This window comes from Salvelinus alpinus, chromosome 1, assembly GCF_045679555.1.
Source record: "Salvelinus alpinus chromosome 1, SLU_Salpinus.1, whole genome shotgun sequence".
Taxonomy (NCBI): Eukaryota; Metazoa; Chordata; class Actinopteri; order Salmoniformes; family Salmonidae; genus Salvelinus; species Salvelinus alpinus.
Genome location: NC_092086.1, coordinates 4,842,305 through 4,868,152, shown reverse-complemented (window position 1 = coordinate 4,868,152; position 25,848 = coordinate 4,842,305). Strand labels below are relative to the sequence as shown.

The following is a 25,848-nucleotide window of genomic DNA, read 5'->3' as shown; positions in this document are numbered from 1 at the left end:
TCCTCCTCTCCTCCTCCAGTTTTCTAGTGTTTGTTCTTGGAGGGATAACATTCATCGAATACATGACTGAACACAGAACAGATCACATGCAGTGTGTGTGTGTGTGTGTGTGTGTGTGTGTGTGTGTGTGTGTGTGTGTGTGTGTGTGTGTGTGTGTGTGTGTGTGTGTGTGTGTGTGTGTGTGTGTGTGCGTGTGTATAGAAGAGCCTCCCTCCGTTTCTTCTCCTTTAATGGACGAAACGTGTCCTTGTTCATTCAACATCAGTCAAATACACTGTTTTTACCCCAGACCGCGCAGACACACACACACACACACACACACACACACACACACACACACACACACACACACACACACACACACACACACACACACACACACACACACACACACACACACACAAGATGTAGAACATAACAGAACAGAAAGGCTTGTGTCTGGTCGGCTGCAGAGAGAAGTTGAATAATTAACACGTTTGTAGCCTGGGTCCTGTTACAACGGTAGTCCTAGTTCTGATAGAACCCGTGTGTGATTAGCATCCTCGGTCCTGTTACAACGGTAGTCCTGGTTCTGATAGAACCCGTGTGTGATTAGCATCCTGGGTCCTGTTACAACGGTAGTCCTGGTTCTGATAGAACCCGTGTGTGATTATCATCCTGGGTCCTGTTACAACGGTAGTTCTGGTTCTGATAGAACCCGTGTGTGATTAGCATCCTCGGTCCTGCTACAACGGTAGTCCTGGTTCTGATAGAACCCGTGTGTGATTAGCATCCTGGGTCCTGTTACAACGGTAGTCCTGGTTCTGATAGAACCCGTGTGTGATTAGCATCCTGGGTCCTGTTACAACGGTAGTCCTGGTTCTGATAGAACCCGTGTGTGATTAGCAGCCAGGTCCTGTTACAACGGTAGTCCTGGTTCTGATAGAACCCGTGTGTGATTAGCATCCTGGGTCCTGTTACAACGGTAGTCCTGGTTCTGATAGAACCCGTGTGTGATTAGCATCCTGGGTCCTGTTACAACGGTAGTCCTGGTTCTGATAGAACCCGTGTGTGATTAGCATCCTGGGTCCTGTTACAACGGTAGTCCTGGTTCTGATAGAACCCGTGTGTGATTAGCATCCTGGGTCCTGTTACAACGGTAGTCCTGGTTCTGATAGAACCCGTGTGTGATTAGCATCCTGGGTCCTGTTACAACGGTAGTCCTGGTTCTGATAGAACCCATGTGTGATTAGCATCCTGGGTCCTGTTACAACGGTAGTCCTGGTTCTGATAGAACCCGTGTGTGATTAGCAGCCTCGGTCCTGTTACAACGGTAGTCCTGGTTCTGATAGAACCCGTGTGTGATTAGCAGCCTCGGTCCTGTTACAACGGTAGTCCTGGTTCTGATAGAACCCGTGTGTGATTAGCAGCCTCGGTCCTGTTACAACGGTAGTCCTGGTTCTGATAGAACCCGTGTGTGATTAGGATCCTCGGTCCTGTTACAACGGTAGTCCTGGTTCTGATAGAACCCGTTCCTCGGTCCTGTTACAACGGTAGTCCTGGTTCTGATAGAACCCGTGTGTGATTAGCATCCTCGGTCCTGTTACAACGGTAGTCCTGGTTCTGATAGAACCCGTTCCTCGGTCCTGTTACAACGGTAGTCCTGGTTCTGATAGAACCCGTGTGTGATTAGCATCCTCGGTCCTGTTACAACGGTAGTCCTGGTTCTGATAGAACCCGTGTGTGATTAGCATCCTCGGTCCTGTTACAACGGTAGTTCTGGTTCTGATAGAACCCGTGTGTGATTAGCATCCTCGGTCCTGTTACAACGGTAGTCCTGGTTCTGATAGAACCCGTGTGTGATTAGCAGCCTCGGTCCTGTTACAACGGTAGTCCTGGTTCTGATAGAACCCGTGTGTGATTAGCATCCTCGGTCCTGTTACAACGGTAGTCCTGGTTCTGATAGAACCCGTGTGTGATTAGCATCCTGGGTCCTGTTACAACGGTAGTCCTGGTTCTGATAGAACCCGTGTGTGATTAGAAACTTGTCTAGAATGGAGGATCTATGTTATATCAGTGGAGGTCTTGTGATGTCTAGAATGGAGGATCTATGTTATATCAGTGCAGGTCTTGTGCTGTCTAGAATGGAGGATCTATGTTATATCAGTGGAGGTATTGTGCTGTCTAGAATGGAGGATCTATGTTATATCAGTGGAGGTCTTGTGCTGTCTAGAATGGAGGATCTATGTTATATCAGTGGAGGTCTTGTGCTGTCTAGAATGGAGGATCTATGTTATATCAGTGGAGGTCTTGTGCTGTCTAGAATGGAGGATCTATGTTATATCAGTGGAGGTCTTGTGCTGTCTAGAATGGAGGATCTATGTTATATCAGTGGAGGTCTTGTGCTGTCTAGAATGGAGGATCTATGTTATATCAGTGGAGGTCTTGTGCTGTCTAGAATGGAGGATCTATGTTATATCAGTGGAGGTCTTGTGATGTCTAGAATGGAGGATCTATGTTATATCAGTGGAGGTCTTGTGCTGTCTAGAATGGAGGATCTATGTTATATCAGTGGAGGTCTTGTGATGTCTAGAATGGAGGATTTATGTTATATCAGTGGAGGTCTTGTGCTGTCTAGAATGGAGGATCTATGTTATATCAGTGGAGGTCTTGTGCTGTCTAGAATGGAGGATCTATGTTATATCAGTGGAGGTCTTGTGCTGTCTAGAATGGAGGATCTATGTTATATCAGTGGAGGTCTTGTGCTGTCTAGAATGGAGGATCTATGTTATATCAGTGGAGGTCTTGTGATGTCTAGAATGGAGGATCTATGTTATATCAGTGGAGGTCTTGTGATGTCTAGAATGGAGGATCTATGTTATATCAGTGGAGGTCTTGTGATGTCTAGAATGGAGGATCTATGTTATATCAGTGGAGGTCTTGTGATGTCTAGAATGGAGGATCTATGTTATATCAGTGGAGGTCTTGTGATGTCTAGAATGGAGGATCTATGTTATATCAGTGGAGGTCTTGTGATGTCTAGAATGGAGGATCTATGTTATATCAGTGGAGGTCTTGTGATGTCTAGAATGGAGGATCTATGTTATATCAGTGGAGGTCTTGTGATGTCTAGAATGGAGGATCTATGTTATATCAGTGGAGGTCTTGTGATGTCTAGAATGTAGGATCTATGTTATATCAGTGGAGGTCTTGTGATGTCTAGAATGGAGGATCTATGTTATATCAGTGGAGGTCTTGTGCTGTCTAGAATGGAGGATCTATGTTATATCAGTGGAGGTCTTGTGCTGTCTAGAATGGAGGATCTATGTTATATCAGTGGAGGTCTTGTGATGTCTAGAATGGAGGATCTATGTTATATCAGTGGAGGTCTTGAAGCTGGGCTTGGTGTCTGTGTATGAGACATCCACAGTACTGTGATCCCAGCAGGAGAATGTAGGATCTATGTGTGTGTGTGTGTGTGTGTGTGTGTGTGTGTGTGTGTGTGTGTGTGTGTGTGTGTGTGTGTGTGTGTGTGTGTGTGTGTGTGTGTGTGTGTGTGTGTGTGTGTGTGTGTGTGTGTGTGTGTGTGTGTGTAGAGAGATCACAGAGACAGCGTGGTGTCGTGACATATTTGTGTCCCCCTCTCTCTGCCACGTTAGCGTGTGCGACATCGTAAGCGTGTGACGAGGACCACTTCAAAAATAGAAACATAAACAGATTTATAAATAGAATCGTTGGCCTCAGGACGTGACCAGATGCAGTGGGTCTATTGTTTATTAGCATTGTGGAGATTAATCCAATTTGACCATCGTTTTAATCGTCTTATAATATACTATTTATCAACATTCATTGACTTCATGTCGTTTACACACACGCACGCACGCACACACACACACACACACACACTTTCTCTTAGGGTGTTCGCAAGACCCAATGACAGCATTAATACCAGGCTTCATAGCCATTAATAATAACAGTATGAAATTAAATGAATTCCTCATTACTGAGAGTAGAATGAAATTAATGCAGTATTACTGAGAGTAGAATGAAATGAATGCCTCATTACTGAGTAAGAATGAAATTAATGCATTATTACTGAGAGTAGCATGAAATGAATGCCTCATTACAGAGAGTAGAATGAAATGAATGCATCATTACTGAGAGCAGAATGAAATGAATTCAGCATTACTGAGAGTAGAATTAAATGAATGCCTCATTACTGAGAGTATAATGAAATGAATGCAGCATTACAGAGAGTAGAATGAAATGAATGCATTATTACTGAGAGCAGAATGAAATTAATTCAGCATTACTGAGAGTAGAATGAAATGAATGCATTATTACTGAGAGTAGAATGAAATGAATGCCTCATTACTGAGAGTATAATGAAATGAATGCAGCATTACTGAGAGTAGAATGAAATGAATGCATTATTACTGAGAGTAGAATGAAATGAATGCATCATTACTGAGAGTAGAATGAAATGAATGCAGCATTACTGAGAGCAGAATGAAATTAATGCCTCAGTACAGAGAGTAGAATGAAATGAATGCATCATTACTGAGAGTAGAATGAAATGAATGCCTCATTACTGAGAGTAGAATGAAATGAATGCATCATTACTGAGAGTAGAATGAAATGAATGCAGCATTACTGAGAGTAGAATGAAATGAATGCAGCATTACTGAGAGTAGAATGAAATGAATGCATTATTACTGAGAGCAGAATTAAATGAATGCAGCATTACTGAGAGTAGAATGAAATGAATGCATCATTACTGAGAGTAGAATTAAATGAATGCCTCATTACTGAGAGTAGAATGAAATGAATGCATCATTACTGAGAGTAGAATGAAATGAATGCCTCATTACTGAGAGTAAAGTAGAAATGAATGTATCATTACTGAGAGCAGAATGAAATGAATGCCTCATTACTGAGAGTAGAATGAAATGAATGCAGCATTACTGAGAGTAGAATGAAATGAATGCAGCATTACTGAGAGTAGAATGAAATGAATGCAGCATTACTGAGAGTAGAATGAAATGAATGCATCATTACTGAGAGTAGAATGAAATGAATGCAGCATTACTGAGAGTAGAATGAAATGAATGCCTCATTACTGAGAGTATAATGAAATGAATGCATTATTACTGAGAGTAGAATGAAATGAATGCCTCATTACTGAGAGTAGAATGAAATGAATGCCTCATTACTGAGAGTAGAATGAAATGAATGCATCATTACTGAGAGTAGAATGAAATGAATGCAGCATTACTGAGAGTAGAATGAAATGAATGCATTATTACTGAGAGTAGAATGAAATGAATGCATTATTACTGAGAGTAGAATGAAATGAATGCAATATTACTGAGTGTAGAATGAAATTAATGCCTCATTACTGAGAGTATAATGAAATGAATGCATTATTACTGAGAGTAGAATGAAATGAATGCCTCATTACTGAGAGTAGAATGAAATGAATGCATTATTACTGAGAGTAGAATGAAATGAATGCATTATTACTGAGAGTAGAATGAAATGAATGCAGCATTACTGAGAGTAGAGTAAAGTAGAAATGAATGCATTATTACTGAGAGTAGAATGAAATGAATGCCTCATTACTGAGAGTGGAATGAAATGAATGCATTATTACTGAGAGTAGAATGAAATGAATGCAGCATTACTGAGAGTAGAGTAAAGTAGAAATGAATGCATTATTACTGAGAGTAGAATGAAATGAATGCCTCATTACTGAGAGTAGAATGAAATGAATGCCTCATTACTGAGAGTAGAATGAAATGAATGCATTATTACTGAGAGTAGAATGAAATGAATGCCTCATTACTGATAGTTGAATGAAATGAATGCATTATTACTGAGAGTAGAATGAAATGAATGCAGCATTACTGAGAGTAGAGTAAAGTAGAAATGAATGCATTATTACTGAGAGTATAATGAAATGAATGCCTCATTACTGAGAGTAGAATGAAATGAATGCATTATTACTGAGAGTAGAATGAAATGAATGCAGCATTACTGAGAGTAGAGTAAAGTAGAAATGAATGCATTATTACTGAGAGTAGAATGAAATGACTGCCTCATTACTGAGAGTAGAATGAAATGACTGCCTCATTACTGAGAGTAGAATGAAATGAATGCCTCATTACTGAGAGTAGAATGAAATTAATGCATTATTACTGAGAGTAGAATGAAATGATTGCAGCATTACTGAGAGTAGAATGAAATGAATTCAGCATTACTGAGAGTAGAATGAAATGAATGCATTATTACTGAGAGTAGAATGAAATGAATGCATTATTACTGAGAGTAGAATGAAATGAATGCAATATTACTGAGTGTAGAATGAAATTAATGCCTCATTACTGAGAGTATAATGAAATGAATGCATTATTACTGAGAGTAGAATGAAATGAATGCCTCATTACTGAGAGTAGAATGAAATGAATGATTTATTACTGAGAGTAGAATGAAATGAATGCATTATTACTGAGAGTAGAATGAAATGAATGCAGCATTACTGAGAGTAGAGTAAAGTAGAAATGAATGCATTATTACTGAGAGTAGAATGAAATGAATGCCTCATTACTGAGAGTAGAATGAAATTAATGCATTATTACTGAGAGTAGAATGAAATGAATGCAGCATTACTGAGAGTAGAGTAAAGTAGAAATGAATGCATTATTACTGAGAGTAGAATGAAATGAATGCCTCATTACTGAGAGTAGAATGAAATGAATGCCTCATTACTGAGAGTAGAATGAAATGAATGCATTATTACTGAGAGTAGAATGAAATGAATGCCTCATTACTGATAGTTGAATGAAATGAATGCATTATTACTGAGAGTAGAATGAAATGAATGCAGCATTACTGAGAGTAGAGTAAAGTAGAAATGAATGCATTATTACTGAGAGTATAATGAAATGAATGCCTCATTACTGAGAGTAGAATGAAATGAATGCATTATTACTGAGAGTAGAATGAAATGAATGCAGCATTACTGAGAGTAGAGTAAAGTAGAAATGAATGCATTATTACTGAGAGTAGAATGAAATGACTGCCTCATTACTGAGAGTAGAATGAAATGACTGCCTCATTACTGAGAGTAGAATGAAATGAATGCCTCATTACTGAGAGTAGAATGAAATGAATGCATTATTACTGAGAGTAGAATGAAATGATTGCAGCATTACTGAGAGTAGAGTAGAAATGAATGCCTCATTACTGAGAGCAGAATGAAATGAATGCAGCATTACTGAGAGTAGAATGAAATGAATGCATTATTACTGAGAGTAGAATGAAATGATTGCAGCATTACAGAGAGTAGAATGGAATGAATGCATTATTACTGAGAGTAGGATGAAATGAATGCATTATTACTGAGAGTAGAATGAAATGAATGCCTCATTACTGAGAGTAGAATGAAATGAATGCAGCATTACTGAGAGTAGAATGAAATGAATGCATTATTACTGAGAGTAGAATGAAATGAATGCATTATTACTGAGAGTAGAATGAAATGAATGCCTCATTACTGAGAGTAGTATGAAATGAATGCATCATTACTGAGAGTAGAATGAAATGAATGCATCATTACTGAGAGTAGAATGAAATGAATTCAGCATTACTGAGAGTAGAATGAAATGAATGCCTCAGTACAGAGAGTAGAATGAAATGAATGCATTATTACTGAGAGTAGAATGAAATGAATGCATTATTACTGAGAGTATAATGAAATGAATGCATTATTACTGAGAGTAGAATGAAATGAATGCCTCATTACTGAGAGTATAATGAAATAAATGCAGTATTACTGAGTAATGCTCATTTATAAAACCCTCTTAGGCCTCACCCCCCCCTATCTGAGATATCCACCCTCTTAGGCCTCACTCCCCCCTATCTGAGATATCCACCCTCTTAGGCCTCACCCCCCCTATCTGAGATATCCACCCTCTTAGGCCTCACTCCCCCCTATCTGAGATATCCACCCTCTTAGGCCTCACTCCCCCCTATCTGAGATATCCACCCTCTTAGGCCTCACTCCCCCCTATCTGAGATATCCCCCCTCTTAGGCCTCACTCCCCCCTATCTGAGATATCCCCCCTCTCAGGCCTCACTCCCCCCTATCTGAGATATCCACCCTCTTAGGCCTCACTCCTCCCTATCTGAGATATCCACCCTCTTAGGCCTCACTCCCCCCTATCTGAGATATCCACCCTCTTAGGCCTCACCCCCCCCTATCTGATATATCCACCCTGTTAGGCCTCACTCCCCCCTATCTGAGATATCCACCCTCTCAGGCCTCACTCCCCCCTATCTGAGATATCCACCCTCTTAGGCCTCACTCCTCCCTATCTGAGATATCCACCCTCTTAGGCCTCACTCCCCCCTATCTGAGATATCCACCCTCTTAGGCCTCACTCCCCCCTATCTGAGATATCCACCCTCTTAGGCCTCACTCCTCCCTATCTGAGATATCCACCCTCTTAGGCCTCACTCCTCCCTATCTGAGATATCCACCCTCTTAGGCCTCACTCCCCCCTATCTGAGATATCCACCCTCTTAGGCCTCACTCCTCCCTATCTGAGATATCCACCCTCTTAGGCCTCACCCTCCCCTATCTGAGATATCCACCCTCTTAGGCCTCACTCCCCCCTATCTGAGATATCCACCCTCTTAGGCCTCACTCTCCCCTATCTGAGATATCCACCCTCTTAGGCCTCACTCTCCCCTATCTGAGATATCCACCCTCTTAGGCCTCACTCCCCCCTATCTGAGATATCCACCCTCTTAGGCCTCACTCTCCCCTATCTGAGATATCCACCCTCTTAGGCCTCACTCCCTCCTATCTGAGATATCTACTGGAGCCCTCATCCTCCACATACAACACCCGTTCTGCCAGTCACATTCTGTTAAAGGTCCCCAAAGCACACACATCCCTGGGTCGCTCCTCTTTTCAGTTCGCTGCAGCTAGCGACTGGAACGATCTGCAACAAACTGGACAGTTTTGTCTCCATCTCTTCATTCAAAGACTCGATCATGGACGCTCTTACTGACAGTTGTGGCTGCTTTGCGTGATGTATTGTTGTCTCTACCTTCTTGCCCCTTGTGCTGTTGTCTGTGCCCAATAATGTTTGTACCATGTTTTGTGCTGCTACCATGTTGTGTTGCTACCATGTTGTTGTCATGTTGTGTTGCTACCATGTTGTTGTCATGTTGTGTTGCTACCATGTTGTTGTCATGTTGTGTTGCTACCATGTTGTTGTCATGTTGTGTTGCTACCATGTTGTTGTCATGTTGTGTTGCTACCATGTTGTTGTCATGTTGTGTTGCTACCATGTTGTTGTCATGTTGTGTTGCTACCATGTTGTTGTCATGTTGTGTTTCTACCATGTTGTTGTCATGTGGTATTGCCTCCATGCTGTGTTGTCATGTGTTGCTACCATGTTGTTGTCATGTTGTGTTGCTACCATGTCTTTGTCATGTTGTGTTGCTACCATGTTGTTGTCATGATGTGTTGCTACCATGTTGTTGTCATGTTGTGTTGCTACCATGTTGTTGTCATGTTGTGTTGCTACCATGTTGTTGTCATGTTGTGTTGCTACCATGTTGTTGTCATGTTGTGTTGCTACCATGTTGTTGTCATGTTGTGTTGCTACCATGTTGTTGTCATGTTGTGTTGCTACCATGTTGTTGTCATGTTGTGTTCCTACCATGTTGTTGTCATGTTGAGCTGCTTTGCTATGTTGTCGTCTCAGGTCTCTCTTTATGTAGTGTTGTGTTGTCTCTCTTGTCCTGATGTGGGTTTTTGTCCTATGTTTGTATTTATTTATTTACTTGTTTAATTCCAGCCCCCGTCTCCGCAGGAGACATTTTGCCCTTTTGGTAGGCCGTCATTGTAAATAATAATTAGTTCTTAACTGACTTGCCTAGTTAAATAAATAAATACAATTTAAATTAAAAAATCATTACTGGAAGCAGGATGAGGTAGCCACAGGACACTGGTCGAAGGTCAGATTTAGCATTCACAGCGTTACGGTTGAAGGTTAGGCGTGAAGGGCGATGTGCTGATCCTAGATGAGGTGTTCTGGTTCAGAATGGTTGCCATGGCATTACCCTGCCAGCCAAATCAAATCAAATCAAATTTTATTAGTCACATACACATGGTTAGCAGATGTTAATGCGAGTGTAGCGAAATGCTTGTGCTTCTAGTTCCGACAATGCAGTAATAACCAACAGTAATCTAACCTAACAATTCCACACTACTACCTTACACACACACACAAGTGTAAAGGGATAAAGAATATGTACATAAAGATATATGAATGAGTGGTGGTACAGAACGGCATGGCAGATGCAGTAGATGGTATAGAGTACGGTATATACATATGAGATGAGTACTGTAGGGTATGTAAACATAAGTGGCATAGTTTAAAGTGGCTAGTGGTACATGTATTGCATAAAGATGGCAAGATGCAGTAGATGATATAGAGTACAGTATATATACATATGAGATGGGTAATGTAGGGTATGTAAACATTGTATTAAGTGGCATTGCTTAAAGTGGCTAGTGGTACATTTTTACATAATTTCCATCAATTCCCATTTTTAAAGTGGCTGGAGTTGGGTCAGTATGTTGGCAGCGGCCGCTAAATGTTAGTGGTGGCTGTTTAACAGTCTGATGGCCTTGAGATAGAAGCTGTTTTTCAGTCTCTCGGTCCCTGCTTTGATGCACCTGTACTGACCTCGCCTTCTGGATGATAGCGGGGTGAACAGGCAGTGGCTTGGGTGGTTGTTGTCCTTGATGATCTTTATGGCCTTCCTGTGACATCGGGTGGTGTAGGTGTCCTGGAGGGCAGGTAGTTTGCCCCTGGTGATGCGTTCTGCAGACCTCACTACCCTCTGGAGAGCCTTACGGTTGTGGGCGGAGCAGTTGCCGTACCAGGCGGTGATACAGCCCGACAGGATGCTCTCGATTGTGCATCTGTAGAAGTTTGTGAGTGCTTTTGGTGACAAGCCGAATTTCTTCAGCCTCCTGAGGTTGAAGAGGCGCTGCTGCGCCTTCTTCACAACGCTGTCTGTGTGGGTGGACCAGTTCAGTTTGTCCGTGATGTGTACACCGAGGAACTTAAAACTTTCCACCTTCTCCACTACTGACCCGTCGATGTGGATAGGGGGGTGCTCCCTCTGCTGTTTCCTGAAGTCCACAATCATCTCCTTTGTTTTGTTGACGTTGAGTATGAGGTTATTTTCCTGACACCACACTCCGAGGGCCCTCACCTCCTCCCTGTAGGCCGTCTCGTCGTTGTTGGTGATCAAGCCTACCACTGTAGTGTCATCCGCAAACTTGATGATTGAGTTGGAGGCGTGCATGGCCACGCAGTCGTGGGTGAACAGGGAGTACAGGAGAGGGCTCAGAACGCACCCTTGTGGGGCCCCAGTGTTGAGGATCAGCGGGGTGGAGATGTTGTTACCTACCCTCACCACCTGGGGGCGGCCCGTCAGGAAGTCCAGGACCCAGTTGCACAGGGCGGGGTCGAGACCCAGGGTCTCGAGCTTGATGACGAGTTTGGAGGGTACTATGGTGTTAAATGCTGAGCTGTAATCGATGAACAGCATTCTCACATGGGTATTCCTCTTGTCCAGATGGGTTAGGGCAGTGTGCAGTGTGGTTGCGATTGCGTCGTCTGTGGACCTATTGGGTCGGTAAGCAAATTGGAGTGGGTCTAGGGTGTCCGGTAGGGTGGAGGTGATATGGTCCTTGACTAGTCTCTCAAAGCACTTCATGATGACGGAAGTGAGTGCTACGGGGCGGTAGTCGTTTAGCTCAGTTACCTTAGCTTTCTTGGGAACAGGAACAATGGTGGCCCTCTTGAAGCATGTGGGAACAGCAGACTGGGATAAGGATTGATTGAATATGTCCGTAAACACACCAGCCAGCTGGTCTGCGCATGCTCTGAGGACGCGGCTGGGAATGCCGTCTGGGCCTGCAGCCTTGCGAGGGTTAACACGTTTAAATGTTTTACTCACCTCGGCTGCAGTGAAGGAGAGCCCGCAGGTTTTGGTAGGGGGCCGTGTCAGTGGCACTGTATTGTCCTCAAAGCGGGCAAAAAAGTTGTTTAGCCTGTCTGGGAGCAAGACATCCTGGTCCTCGACGGGGCTGGTTTTCTTTTTGTAATCCGTGATTGACTGTAGACCCTGCCACATACCTCTTGTGTCTGAGCTGTTGAATTTCGACTCGATTTTGTCTCTGTACTGAGACTTAGCCTGTTTGATTGCCTTGCGGAGAGAATAGCTACACTGTTTGTATTCGGTCATGCTTCCGGTCACCTTGCCCTGGTTAAAAGCAGTGGTTCGCGCTTTCAGTTTCACGCGAATGCTGCCGTCAATCCACGGTTTCTGGTTTGGGAATGTTTTTATCGTTGCTGTGGGTACGACATCGTCAATGCACTTCCTAATGAACTCGCTCACCGAATCAGCATATTCGTCAATATTGTTGTTGGACGCGATGCGGAACATATTCCAATCCGCGTGATCGAAGCAGTCTTGAAGCGTGGATTCAGATTGGTCGGACCAGCGTTGAACAGACCTGAGCGCGGGAGCTTGTTGTTTGAGTTTTTGTTTGTAGGCTGGAATCAACAAAATGGAGTCGTGGTCAGCTTTTCCGAAAGGGGGGCGGGGGAGGGCCTTATAAGCGTCGCGGAAATTAGTATAACAATGGTCTAGTGTTTTTCCAGCCCTGGTAGCACAATCGATATGCTGATAGAATTTAGGGAGTTTTGTTTTTAGATTAGCCTTGTTAAAATCCCCAGCTACGATGAATGCAGCCTCAGGGTGTGTGGTTTCCAGTTTACAAAGAGTCAGATAAAGTTCGTTCAGGGCCATCGATGTGTCTGCTTGGGGGGGAATGTATACGGCTGTGATTATGATTGACGAGAATTCCCTTGGTAGATAATGCGGTCGACATTTGATTGTGAGGAGTTCTAGATCAGGTGAACAGAACGACTTGAGTTCTTGTGTGTTGTTATGATGATCACACCACTTCTCGTTAATCATAAGGCATACCCCCCCGCCCCTCTTCTTACCGGAAAGATGTTTGTTTCTGTCGGCGCGATGCATGAAGAAACCAGCTGGCTGCACCGACTCCGTTAGCGTCCCTTGAGTTAGCCATGTTTCCGTGAAGCAGAGCACGTTGCAATCCCTGATGTCTCTCTGGAATGCTACCCGTGCTCGGATTTCATCAACCTTATTGTCAAGAGACTGGACATTGGCGAGTAGTATGCTAGGGAGTGGAGCGCGATGTGCCCGTCTCCGAAGCCTGACCACGAGACCGCCACGTTTTCCCCTTTTTCGGCGTCGCACAGGGTCGCCGGCTGGGATCAGATCCATTGTATTGTGTGGAAGGCAAAACACTGGATCCGTTTCGGGAAAGTCATATTCCTGGTAGGAACGATGATGAGTTGACGTTAATCGTATGTTCAGTAGTTCCTCCCGACTGTATGTAATGAAACCTAAGATTACCCGGGGTACCGATGTAAGAAATAACACGTAAAAAAACAAAATACTGCATATTTTCCAAGGAACACGAAGCGAGGCAGCCATCTCTTTTCGGCGCCGGAAGTACGTTAACCAGTATATAACCAGTATACTGCCAGCCAGGCAGTGGATGAGGTGCTGTGTTCTGGTTGCCATGGCATTACCCTGCCAGCCAGGCAGTGGATGAGGTGATGTGTTCTGGTTTAGAATGGTTGCCATGGCATTACCCTGCCAGTCAGGCAGTGGATGAGGTGTTGCCATGGCATTAACCTGCCAGCCAGGCAGTGGATGAGGTGTTGTGTTCTGGTTCAGAATGGTTGCCATGGCATTACCCTGCCAGTCAGGCAGTGGATGAGGTGAGTTGTAGTTTTTTGTAGTTTTCGTACTGTTTTATCACATAGGAACCATGGCAATGTTTTTTTAGGACTACATCTCCCATATGCAATTCAATATACTGGTGGAAAAACGCAATGGGAATCAAGTCTAATACCGATTAGTTTTGTGTATTTTTAATTCTATTATTAAAACCTCTAACGAGTCACAAAACCGGATCCGGGATCCCCCCATCAAAAAAGCAGCCTAGCCTAAAGCCACAGGGATATCATATAATAAAATGTTCATGAAATCACAAGTCCAAGACACCAAATGAAAGATACACATCTTGTGAATCCAGCCATCATTTCCGATTTTTTAAATGTTTTACAGGGAAGACACAATATGTATTTCTATTAGCTAACCACCATAGCAAAAGACACAACTTTATTTTTCCACAATTTTTTTCCTGCATAGGTAGCCATCACTAATTCGACCAAATAAAGATATAAAAAGTCACTAACCAAGAAACAACTTCATCAGATGACAGTCTGATAACATATTTATTGTATAGCATATGTTTTGTTAGAAAAATGTGCATATTTCAGGTATAAATCACAGTTCTACATTGCAGCTGCAATCTGAAATAGCGCTGAAGCAGCCAGAATAATTACAGAGACCAACGTCAAATACCTAAATACTCATCATAAAACATTTCTGAAAAATACACAGCGTACAGCAAATGAAAGCCCAACATCTTGCGAATCCAGCCAATATTTCAGATTTTTTAAGTGTTTTACAGCGAAAACACAATATAGCATTATATTAGCTTACCACAATAGCCAGAAACACAAGCCGTTTACCAGTAGCAAAGGTTAGCGATCGTAACAATCCAGCAAAAGATATATAATTTTTGACTAACCTTGATATACTTCATCAGATGACAGTCCTGTAACATCATATTACACAATGCATATAGGTTTTGTTCGAAAATGTGCATATTTAGCAGCACAAATCGTGGTTATACAATGTGAATAGTAGCAACATTTCAGGCAATCTGGCCGGCGCCATCTTGGAGAGGCACCTAATCTAATCAATAAATAATCATAAAATTTGACTAAAAAATACAGGTTAGACAGCAAATGAAGATAAATTAGTTCTTAATGCAACCGCTGTGTTAGATTTTTAAATTAACGTTACTACGACATACAGGATGCGTTATAGCGAGACCCCACCGAAAGGAATGGAGGAATAATCATTTAAATTTTTCCACAGAACAACGAATTAACATCATAAATAGTTCTTACTTTTTGATGAGCTTCCATCAGAGGCAAGTTGTCCTTTGTCCATAATAATCGTTGCTCGGCTGTAGATTGTCCTCTTCAACTTTGGAACAGCAAACGTTAGCTATGTGGCTCAGAGGTGTCCAACTGTTCATAGCGCAGCACAAAGAAAACTCAGAAAATCGAAATATACTCATGTAAACTGATATAACTCGGTTTAAAAAAACTACATTATGATGTTTTTAACACCTATATCGAAGAAAATCACAGCCGGATATATCTAACGCGATAACGTGAGCTTTTCAGAAAGCCATGCTGATGTCTGCCTTGCGTCATGGCGAATCTTGAAAAGGGTGCGCAACTCGTGCCAAGCCTATTTATATGGCCTCAGATCTGCCTAGAAACTCCATTCCAATTCTCATTGGTTACTGACATCCAGGGGGAGGTGCATGCAGTTCATGTCGACCCATAGGATACATACAGAGTTTTAAACTGATCCTAGAACAGAGTCAACATTTTCAGATTTTGGAGTTCCTGTCAGGAATTTCGCTGCCATACGACTTCTGTTTCACTCAGAGAAATAATTCGAACGGTTTTAGAAACTAGAGAGTGTTTTCTATTCAATAGTAATAATAATATGCATATTGTACGAGCAAGAATTGAGTACGAGGCAGTTTAATTTGGGGACGATATTTTACAAAGTTGAAACAGCACCCCCTGTAGTGAATTCGGGCCTTGCCTGACGACTCCAACTGAATTCTTCCTCCGGTCTATCGTTCGTTCACTAAATGCTTCAGTCTGAGACGGCCATCGTTGAAGACGTTTGATGTGACGTTGTCACGCTCGTTGTTGGAATGAGAGGACCAAGGCGCAGGGTGGTAGGCGTACATCTTTCTTTATTTAATGAACATCGAGAAAAAAAAACGAATAAAAAACTAAACATTACGTTTAGTAGAGCTAAAACAGCACAGTACCAAAAACAAGATCCCACAAACTACAGGTGGGAAAAAAGGCTGCCTAAATATGATCCCCAATCAGAGACAACGATAGACAGCTGCCTCTGATTGGGAACCATACCTGGCCAACAAAGAAATAGAAAACATAGATTGCCCACCCTAGTCACACCCTGACCTAACCAAAATAGAGAAAAATTAGATGCAGCGAAATGTGTTATTTCACACAACTTTGGAAGTATGCTTGGGGTCATTTTCCATTTGGAAGACCCATTTGCAACCAAACTTTAACTTCCTGACTGATGTCTTGAGATGTTGCTTCAATAAATCCACATGATTTTCTTTCCTCATGATGCCATCTATTTTGTGAAGTGCACCAGTCCCTCCTGCAGCAAAGCACCCCCACAACATGATGCTGCCACCCCCGTGCTTCACGGTTGGGATGGTGTTCTTCGGGTTGCAAGCCTCCCCCTTTTCCTCCAAACATAACGATGGTCATTATGGCCAAACAGTTCTATTTTTGTTTCATCAGACCAGAGGACATTTCTCCAAAAAGTATGATCTTTGTCCCCATGTGCAGTTGTAAACCGTAGTCTGGCTTTTTTTTTAATGGCGGTTTTGGAGCAGTGGCTTCTTCCTTGCTGAGCGGCCTTTCAGGTTATGTCAATATTGGACTCGTTTAACTGTGGATATAGATGCTTTTGTACCTGTTTCCTCCAGCATCTTCACAAGGTCCTTTGCTGTTGTTCTCGGATTGATTTGCCCTTTTCGCACCAAAGTACGTTCATCTCTAGGAGACAGAACGCGTCTCCTTCCTGAGCGGTATGACGGCTGCGTGGTCCCATGGTGTTTATACTTGAGTACTATTGTTTGTACAGATGAACGTGGTACCTTCAGGCATTTGGAAATTGCCTAAAGTAAATGTCCTAACCGACTTGCCAAAACTATAGTTTGTTAACAAGACGTTTGTGGAGTGAAAAAACGAGTTTTAATGACTCCAACCTAAGTGTATGTAAACTTTCGACTTCAACATATGAAGCAATGGGGTGCTGTCCATGGTGCTGAAATGTTTACTCATTCTCTCTGTCTCTCTGTCTCTCTGTCTCTCTGTCTCTCTCTCTCTCTCTCTCTCTCTCTCTGTCTCTCTCTCTCTGTCTCTCTCTCTCTCTCTCTGTCTCTCTCTCTCTGTCTCTCTCTCTCTGTCTCTCTGTCTCTCTCTCCATATCACTCCATCTCCCTCCACATCTCCCCTGTGGTGTAAACTTTGGAATGTGTGAATGGGTCTGGGAGAAAATGCTACTGCACACACACACACACACACACACACACACACACACACACACACACACACACACACACACACACACACACACACACACACACACACACACACACACACACACACACACAAACACTTTTGTATTGCTATCCTTGTGCGGGACCAAAGAATTGATTCCCATTCAAAATCATATCTTCCCTAACCCTTAACCAAAAATAAAAAATAACTCCTAACCGTAACCGCTAACCGCTAAACCTTAAGCCTAAAATAGCAAAATGTCCCCCAATGTTCTGGTTCCCACAAGGATAGTTAAACAAACAATTATTCAAACCCCTTGACTTTTTCCCCAATTTGTTACGTTACAGACTTATTCTAAAATGTATTAAATTGTTTTTTTCAATCTATACACAATACCCCATAATGACATCACAATACCCCATAATGACATCACAATACCCCATAATGACATCACAATACCCCTATAATGACATCACAATACCCCATAATGACATCACAATACCCCATAATGACATCACAATACCCCATATTGACAAAGCAAAAACAGGTTTTTAGACATTTTTGCAAAATTAAAATATATATTTTTTAAGTATTCAAACCCTTTACTCAGTACTTTGTTGAAGCACCTTTGGCAGCGATTACAACCTCGAGTCTTCTTGGGTATGGCCAAAAGGTTCAATCTTGGTTTCATCAGACCAGGTTCTTGGTCACCTCCCTGACCAAGGCACTTTTCCCCCGATTTGTCAATTTGGAAGAGCATCCAAATTGAAGAAAAGTCTTGGTGGTTCCAAACTTCTTCCATTTAAGAATGACAGAGGCCACTGTCATATGTTCTTGGGGACGTTCAATGTTGCAGAAATGTTTTGGTTACCCTTCCCCAGATCTGTGCCTCGACACAATCCTGTCTCTGAGCTCTACGGACAATTCCTTCAACCTCACGGCTTGGTTTTAGCTCTGACATGCACCTGCCAACAGTGGGACCTTATATAGACAGGTGTGTGCCTTTCCAAATCATGTCCAATCAATTGAATTTACCACAGGTGGACTCCAATCAAGTTGTAGAAACATCTCAAGGATGATCAATGGAAACAGGATGCACATGAGCTCAATTTAGTCTCATAGCAAAATGGTCTGAATACTTATGGAAATAAGGTATTTCTGTTATTTATCTTTAATAAATTAGATTTAGATTTTTTATACATTTACAAAAATTTCTAAAAAGTTGTTTTCATTTTGTCATTATGTTTATTAATTAATAATTATTATTAATTATTAATAATGTATTATTATTATTATTATTGTGTGTAGATTAATGAGGATTTTTATTTTATTTGATCTATTTTAGAATAAGGCTGTAACACAATGTGGAAAAAGTCAAGGGGTCTGAATACTTTCCGAAGACATTGTATATTTAAACAATAAGGGTGTGATATACGGCCAATATACCACGGGCTGTTCCTGGACACAGCCCTTACCCGTGGTATACTGGTCCATATACCACAAACCCTCCGAGGTGCCTTATTGTTATTATAAACTGGTTACCAACGTAATTAGAGCAGTAGAAATACATGTTTTGTCATACCCGTGATATACGGTCTGATATACCACGGCTGTCAGCCAATCAGCATTCAGGGCTGGAACTACCCATTTTATAAATACAAGTATAGATACTGTAAATACATTCATATGTAAAAACCTTAGAGGTAGGAAGGGCAGTGTGTGTGTGTGTGTGTGTGTGTGTGTGTGTGTGTGTGTGTGTGTGTGTGTGTGTGTGTGTGTGTGTGTGTGTGTGTGTGTGTGTGTGTGTGTGTGTGTGTCTGTGTGTGTGTGTGTGTGTGTGTAAACTCAGACTCACGTGTGTGTGTGTATACTCAGACTCACGTGTATGTATGTATGTGTGTGTGTGTGTGTGTGTGTGTGTGTGTGTGTGTGTGTGTGTGTGTGTGTGTGTGTGTGTGTGTGTGTGTGTGTGTGTGTGTGTGTGTGTGTGTGTGTGTGTGTGTGTGTGTGTGTGTGTGTGTGTGTGTGTGTGTTTTACAGGAACATTCCGAGGTGTATGTAAGAAGATCGATCACTTCCCAGAGGCTACAGATTATGAGGCAGACGCAGCGGAATACCTGCTCCGTAAGTCTGGACACACACACACACACACACACACACACAGACACACACAGACACACACACACACACACACACACACACACACACACACACACACACACACACACACACACACACACACACACACACACACACACACACACACACACACACACACACACACACACACACACACACATATCTCTCTCTCTCTCTCTCTCATCTCTCTTCTCATCTCTCTCCTCATCTCTCTCATCTCTCTTCATCTCTCTCCTCATCTCTCTCCTCATCTCTCTTCTCATCTCCTCATCTCTCTCCTCATCTCTCTCCAAATCTCTCTCCTCATCTCTCTCCTCATCTCTCTTCTCTCTCCTCATCCCTCTCCCCATCTCTATCATCTTCTCATCTCTCTCCTCATCTCTCTCCTCATCTCTCTCCTCATCTCTCTCCTCATCTCTCTCCTCTTCTCTCTCCTCATCCCTCTCCCCATCTCTATCATCTTCTCATCTCTCTCATCTCTCTTCTCATCTCTCTTCTCATCTCTCTCCTCATCTCTCTTCTCATCTCTCTCCTCATCTCTCTTCTCATCTCTCTCCTCATCTCTCATCTCATCTCTCTCATCTCTCTCATCTCTCTTCTCATCTCTCCTCATCTCTCTCCTCATCTCTCTTCTCATCTCTCTCCTCATCTCTCTTCTCATCTCTCTCATCTCTCTCATCTCTCTCCTCATCTCTCTTCTCATCTCTCTTCTCATCTCTCTCTCTCATCTCTCTCATCTCTCTCATCTCTCTCATCTCTCTTCTCATCTCTCTCCTCATCTCTCTGCTCATCTCTCTTCTCATCTCTCTCCTCATCTCTCTCCTCATCTCTCTTCTCATCTCTCTCCTCATCTCTCTTCTCATCTCTCTCCTCATCTCTCTTCTCATCTCTCTTCTCATCTCTCTCATCTCTCTTCTCATCTCTCTCCTCATCTCTCTCCTCATCTCTCTCCTCTTCTCTCTCCTCATCCCTCTCCCCATCTCTATCATCTTCTCATCTCTCTCCTCATCTCTCTCCTCATCTCTCTCCTCATCTCTCTCCTCATTTCTCTCCTCATCTCTCTCCTCATCTCTCTCCTTATCTCTCTTCTCATCTCCTCATCTCTCTCCTCATCCCTCTCCCCATCTCTATCATCTTCTCATCTCTCTCCTCATCTCTCTCCTCATCTCTCTCCTCATCTCTCTCCTTATCTCTCTTCTCATCTCCTCATCTCTCTCCTCATCCCTCTCCCCATCTCTATCATCTTCTCATCTCTCTCCTCATCTCCCTCCTCTTCTCTAACCTCATCTCTCTCCTCATCTCTCTCCCAATCTCTCTCCTCTTCTCTCTCCTCATCTCCCTCCTCTTCTCCTTCCTCTCCCCTCTCCTCTCTTTCTCCATATCTCGCTCCACATCTCCCCTGTGGTGTAAACTATGAAATGTGTGAATGGGTCTGAATTGCACAGCTTTTAGAGGAAATGTTACTACACACACACACACACACACAAACAAACACACACAAACACACACACACAAACACACACAAACACACACACACACACACACACACACACACACACACGTTCACCAATTCAGGAGGGATGAGTAGGACGACTCACTGTCTTTGTTACACACAGTAGAGACCTGATCTTTAGAATGTGTGAATGGGTCTGAACAGCATCTCTGTCTATATAATACACATTAAATATATAGTACCTGTCTATATAATACACATTAAATATATAGTACCTGTCTATATAATACACATTAAATATATAGTACCTGTCTATATAATACACATGACATATATAGTACCTGTCTATATAATACACATTACATATATAGTACCTGTCTATATAATACACATGGCATATATAGTACCTGTCTATATAATACACATTAAATATATAGTACCTGTCTATATAATACACATTAAATATATAGTACCTGTCTATATAATACACATGGCATATATAGTACCTGTCTATATAATACACATTAAATATATAGTACCTGTCTATATAATACACATGACATATATAGTACCTGTCTATATAATACACATTACATATATAGTACATGTCTATATAATACACATTACATATATAGTACCTGTCTATATAATACACATGACATATATAGTACCTGTCTATATAATACACATGACATATATAGTACCTGTCTATATAATACACATTACATATATAGTACCTGTCTATATAATACACATGACATATATAGTACCTGTCTATATAATACACATTACATATATAGTACATGTCTATATAATACACATTACATATATAGTACCTGTCTATATAATACACATGACATATATAGTACCTGTCTATATAATACACATGACATATATAGTACCTGTCTATATAATACACATTACATATATAGTACCTGTCTATATAATACACATTACATATATAGTACCTGTCTATATAATACACATGACAAATATAGTACCTGTCTATATAATACACATGACATATATAGTACCTGTCTATATAATACACATGACATATATAGTACCTGTCTATATAATACACATTACATATATAGTACCTGTCTATATAATACACATTACATATATAGTACCTGTCTATATAATACACATGACATATATAGTACCTGTCTATATAATACACATTACATATATAGTACCTGTCTATATAATACACATTACATATATAGTACCTGTCTATATAATACACATGACAAATATAGTACCTGTCTATATAATACACATGACATATATAGTACCTGTCTATATAATACACATTACATATATAGTACCTGTCTATATAATACACATTACATATATAGTACCTGTCTATATAATACACATTACATATATAGTACCTGTCTATATAATACACATTACATATATAGTACCTGTCTATATAATACACATTACATATATAGTACCTGTCTATATAATACACATTACATATATAGTACCTGTCTACATAATACACATTACATATATAGTACCTGTCTATATAATACACATTACATATATAGTACCTGTCTATATAATACACATTAAATATATAGTACCTGTCTATATAATACACATGACATATATAGTACCTGTCTATATAATACACATTACATATATAGTACCTGTCTATATAATACACATTACATATATAGTACCTGTCTATATAATACACATTACATATATAGTACCTGTCTATATAATACACATTAAATATATAGTACCTGTCTATATAATACACAGTACATATATAGTATATAGTACTCATCCCACCTGTATTAGTGAACGTGTGTGTGTGTGTGTGTGTGTGTGTGTGTGTGTGTGTGTGTGTGTGTGTGTGTGTGTGTGTGTGTGTGTGTGTGTGTGTGTGTGTGTGTGTGTGTGTGTGTGTGTGTGTGTGTGTGTGTTGGCTGTGATAAGACTATTCCTCAGTGTTTTCCCCACACAGCCTGAGGGTAACATGTCAGTCCCTTATTATCTGGCATCTACTTCACAGAGCTTAGCCAAGGGCACTCTCTCTCTCTGTCTGTGTGTGTGTGTTAGCCTATCCCAAAGGGTGAGTGCGGAGAGAGAAGAGTGAGAGAGAGAGAGAGATAAAGAGAGGGATAGAGAGAGTGATGGAGAGAGAGAGAGTGATGGAGAGAGAGAGTGATGGAGAGAGACAGAGAGAGAGAGAGAGAGAGAAAGAGAGAGAGAGAGAGAGAGGTAGAGAGAGAGGTAGAGAGAGAGGTAGAGAGAGAGACAGAGAGAGAGACAGAGAGAGAGAGAGAGAGAGAGAGAGAGAGAGAGAGAGAGAGAGAGAGAGAGAGAGAGAGGTAGAGAGAGAGGTAGAGAGAGAGGTAGAGAGAGAGACAGAGAGAGAGAGAGAGAGAGAGAGAGAGAGAGAGAGAGAGAGAGAGAGAGAGAGAGGGAGAGACAGAGAGAGACAGAGAGAGAGAGAGAGAGAGAGAGAGAGGTAGAGAGAGAGGTAGAGAGAGAGGTAGAGAGAGAGACAGAGAGAGAGACAGAGAGAGAGAGAGAGAGAGAGAGAGAGAGAGAGAGAGAGAGAGAGAGAGAGAGAGAGAGAGAGAGAGAGAGAGAGAGAGAGAGAGAGAGAGAGAGAGAGAGAGAGAGAGAGAGAGGTAGAGAGAGAGGTAGAGAGAGAGGTAGAGAGAGAGACAGAGAGAGAGACAGAGAGAGAGACAGAGAGAGAGAGACAGAGGGAGAGACAGAGAGAGACAGAGAGAGAGAGAGAGAGAGAGAGAGAGAGAGAGAGAGAGAGAGAGACAGAGGGAGCTGATCTTCTAAACACCGGGCAACCGGCTCACATCACCCGGTTGCAGCCAATCAGACGGAAGAGCCGGGGAGGGCATCAGCCAATAGGGCGCAGGGACCCACTGACCGGCATCTCGTTCTGCCCTGGGGTGTGGGCCACGGTGGCGGGACTATACTCACAGACCTCTCACAGCACTGGCCACTGCACCTGTCAGTCAAACACCAAAGGGCAGATGTAGCCATACTACACCGAATATACACACAGAGACATGCACACACACACACACACACACACACACACACACACACACACACACACACACACACACACACACACACACACACACACACACACACACACACACACACACACACACACACACACACACACACACACACACACACACACACACACACACAGAATAGTAGTTTGTGTCGAGGTGCTCACTAATGGCGAATAAATTGAATAAAAATAAAGAAATTCACACACTCCATGTTTAATCTCACCAGCAATTTAACGGGTATTTACCAACGTTTCGGGCACAGAGAGATTAAACATGGAGTGAATTTCTGTATTTTGATAGTTTATTCATTGACACATAAACATACATTACAATAATTCACTATGGTATGCATGTATGTGTTTAACAGTAATATCATTTATTCTGTGTGTGTGTGTGTGTGTGTGTGTGTGTGTGTGTGTGTGTGTGTGTGTGTGTGTGTGTGTGTGTGTGTGTGTGTGTGTGTGTGTGTGTGTGTGTGTGTGTGTGTGTGTGTGTGTGTGTGTGTGTGTGTGTGTGTGTGTGTGTGTGTGTGTGTGTGTTCCAGGAGCAGTGCGTGCCTCCAGTATATTCCCCATAATGAGTGTAGGTCTGCTGTTCCTGGGAGGGCTGTGTGTCGCCGCCAGCGAGTTCTACAGGAGTCGTCACAACGTCATCCTCAGCGCAGGCATCTTCTTCGTTGCCTCAGGTTAGTCTCTGTGTGTGTGTTTGAGAGAGGGAGACAGAGAGGGAGACAGAGATAGAGAGACAGAGAGAGAGAGAGGGAGAGAGAGAGGGGGACAGAGAGAGGGAGAGAGAGAGGGGGACAGAGAGAGAGAGGGAGAGAGGGGGACAAAGAGAGAGAGGGAGACAGAGAGACAGAGAGAGAGAGAGACAGAGAGAGAGAGAGAGAGACAGAGAGAGAGGGAGAGAGGAGACAGAGAGAGACAGAGATAGAGAGAGAGAGAGAGAGGGACAGAGAGAAAGAGAGACAGAGAGAGGGAGACAGAGACAGAGAGAGAGACAGAGAGAGAGACAGAGAGAGAGAGAGAGAGAGAGAGAGAGACTGTGTATAACTGTGTGAACCAACCCTCACTATAATGTACTAAAATAGCTTGTTGACACCGTCTGCTCATTGACCCTGAGTATAACCTGGCCCACATACAACTAAAGAGCAGGACACAGCGCAGCAATCTGATTGGCTGTCTCTGGTACCCTCCCACGAGGCCCTGGGACATGCCAACTCCTGGTTCACTGCTTCCTTGCTCCTCAGAAACACAAAACAAAAACAATATGGCTGACTGTTGTCTCATTAGTGGGGTTTTGGCCGCTGCCCGCTTCTGCTGTTGCAGTGTGTGTGTTTACGTGTTGGCGAAGGGAAACACATGTCAAACAGCTGAGTGATCTGCTGTAATATTTACTGAAGGACCCCAATTAGGTATCTAAAGCACACAAACGTGCCCGTTTGAAAAAAACAAACAAAAAACACACACTGGGTGGGAATTGGACGTGAGACACGATTTAATCAATGTACCATGTCCCCACTGTGACTATTAAAATCTACCCAAACCAGAAACCCTGGACGGGTGGAAGTGTAGAGGAGACGTTGTCCCCACTGTGACTATTCAAATCTACCCAAACCAGAGACCCTGGACGGGTGGAAGTGTAGAGGAGACGTTGTCCCCACTGTGACTATTAAAATCTACCCAAACCAGAAACCCTGGACGGGTGGAAGTGTAGAGGAGACGTTGTCCCCACTGTGACTATTAAAATCTACCCAAACCAGAAACCCTGGTCGGATGGACGTGTAGAGGAGACGTTGTCC

The 25,848-nt window shown here is 42.3% G+C and overlaps 1 protein-coding gene across 1 annotated transcript in view; it reads left to right on the top strand.

Moving 5' to 3' along the window:
• The window catches only part of cacng3b (calcium channel, voltage-dependent, gamma subunit 3b), a 55,876-nt gene that overhangs the window by 26,207 nt on the left and 3,821 nt on the right, over nt 1-25,848 (top strand). The window contains exons 3-4 of the mRNA XM_071390976.1: nt 19,422-19,505; nt 24,592-24,732. Of these exons, the coding sequence (XP_071247077.1) occupies nt 19,422-19,505; nt 24,592-24,732 (225 nt within the window). The remainder of the gene's footprint in view (nt 1-19,421; nt 19,506-24,591; nt 24,733-25,848) is intronic.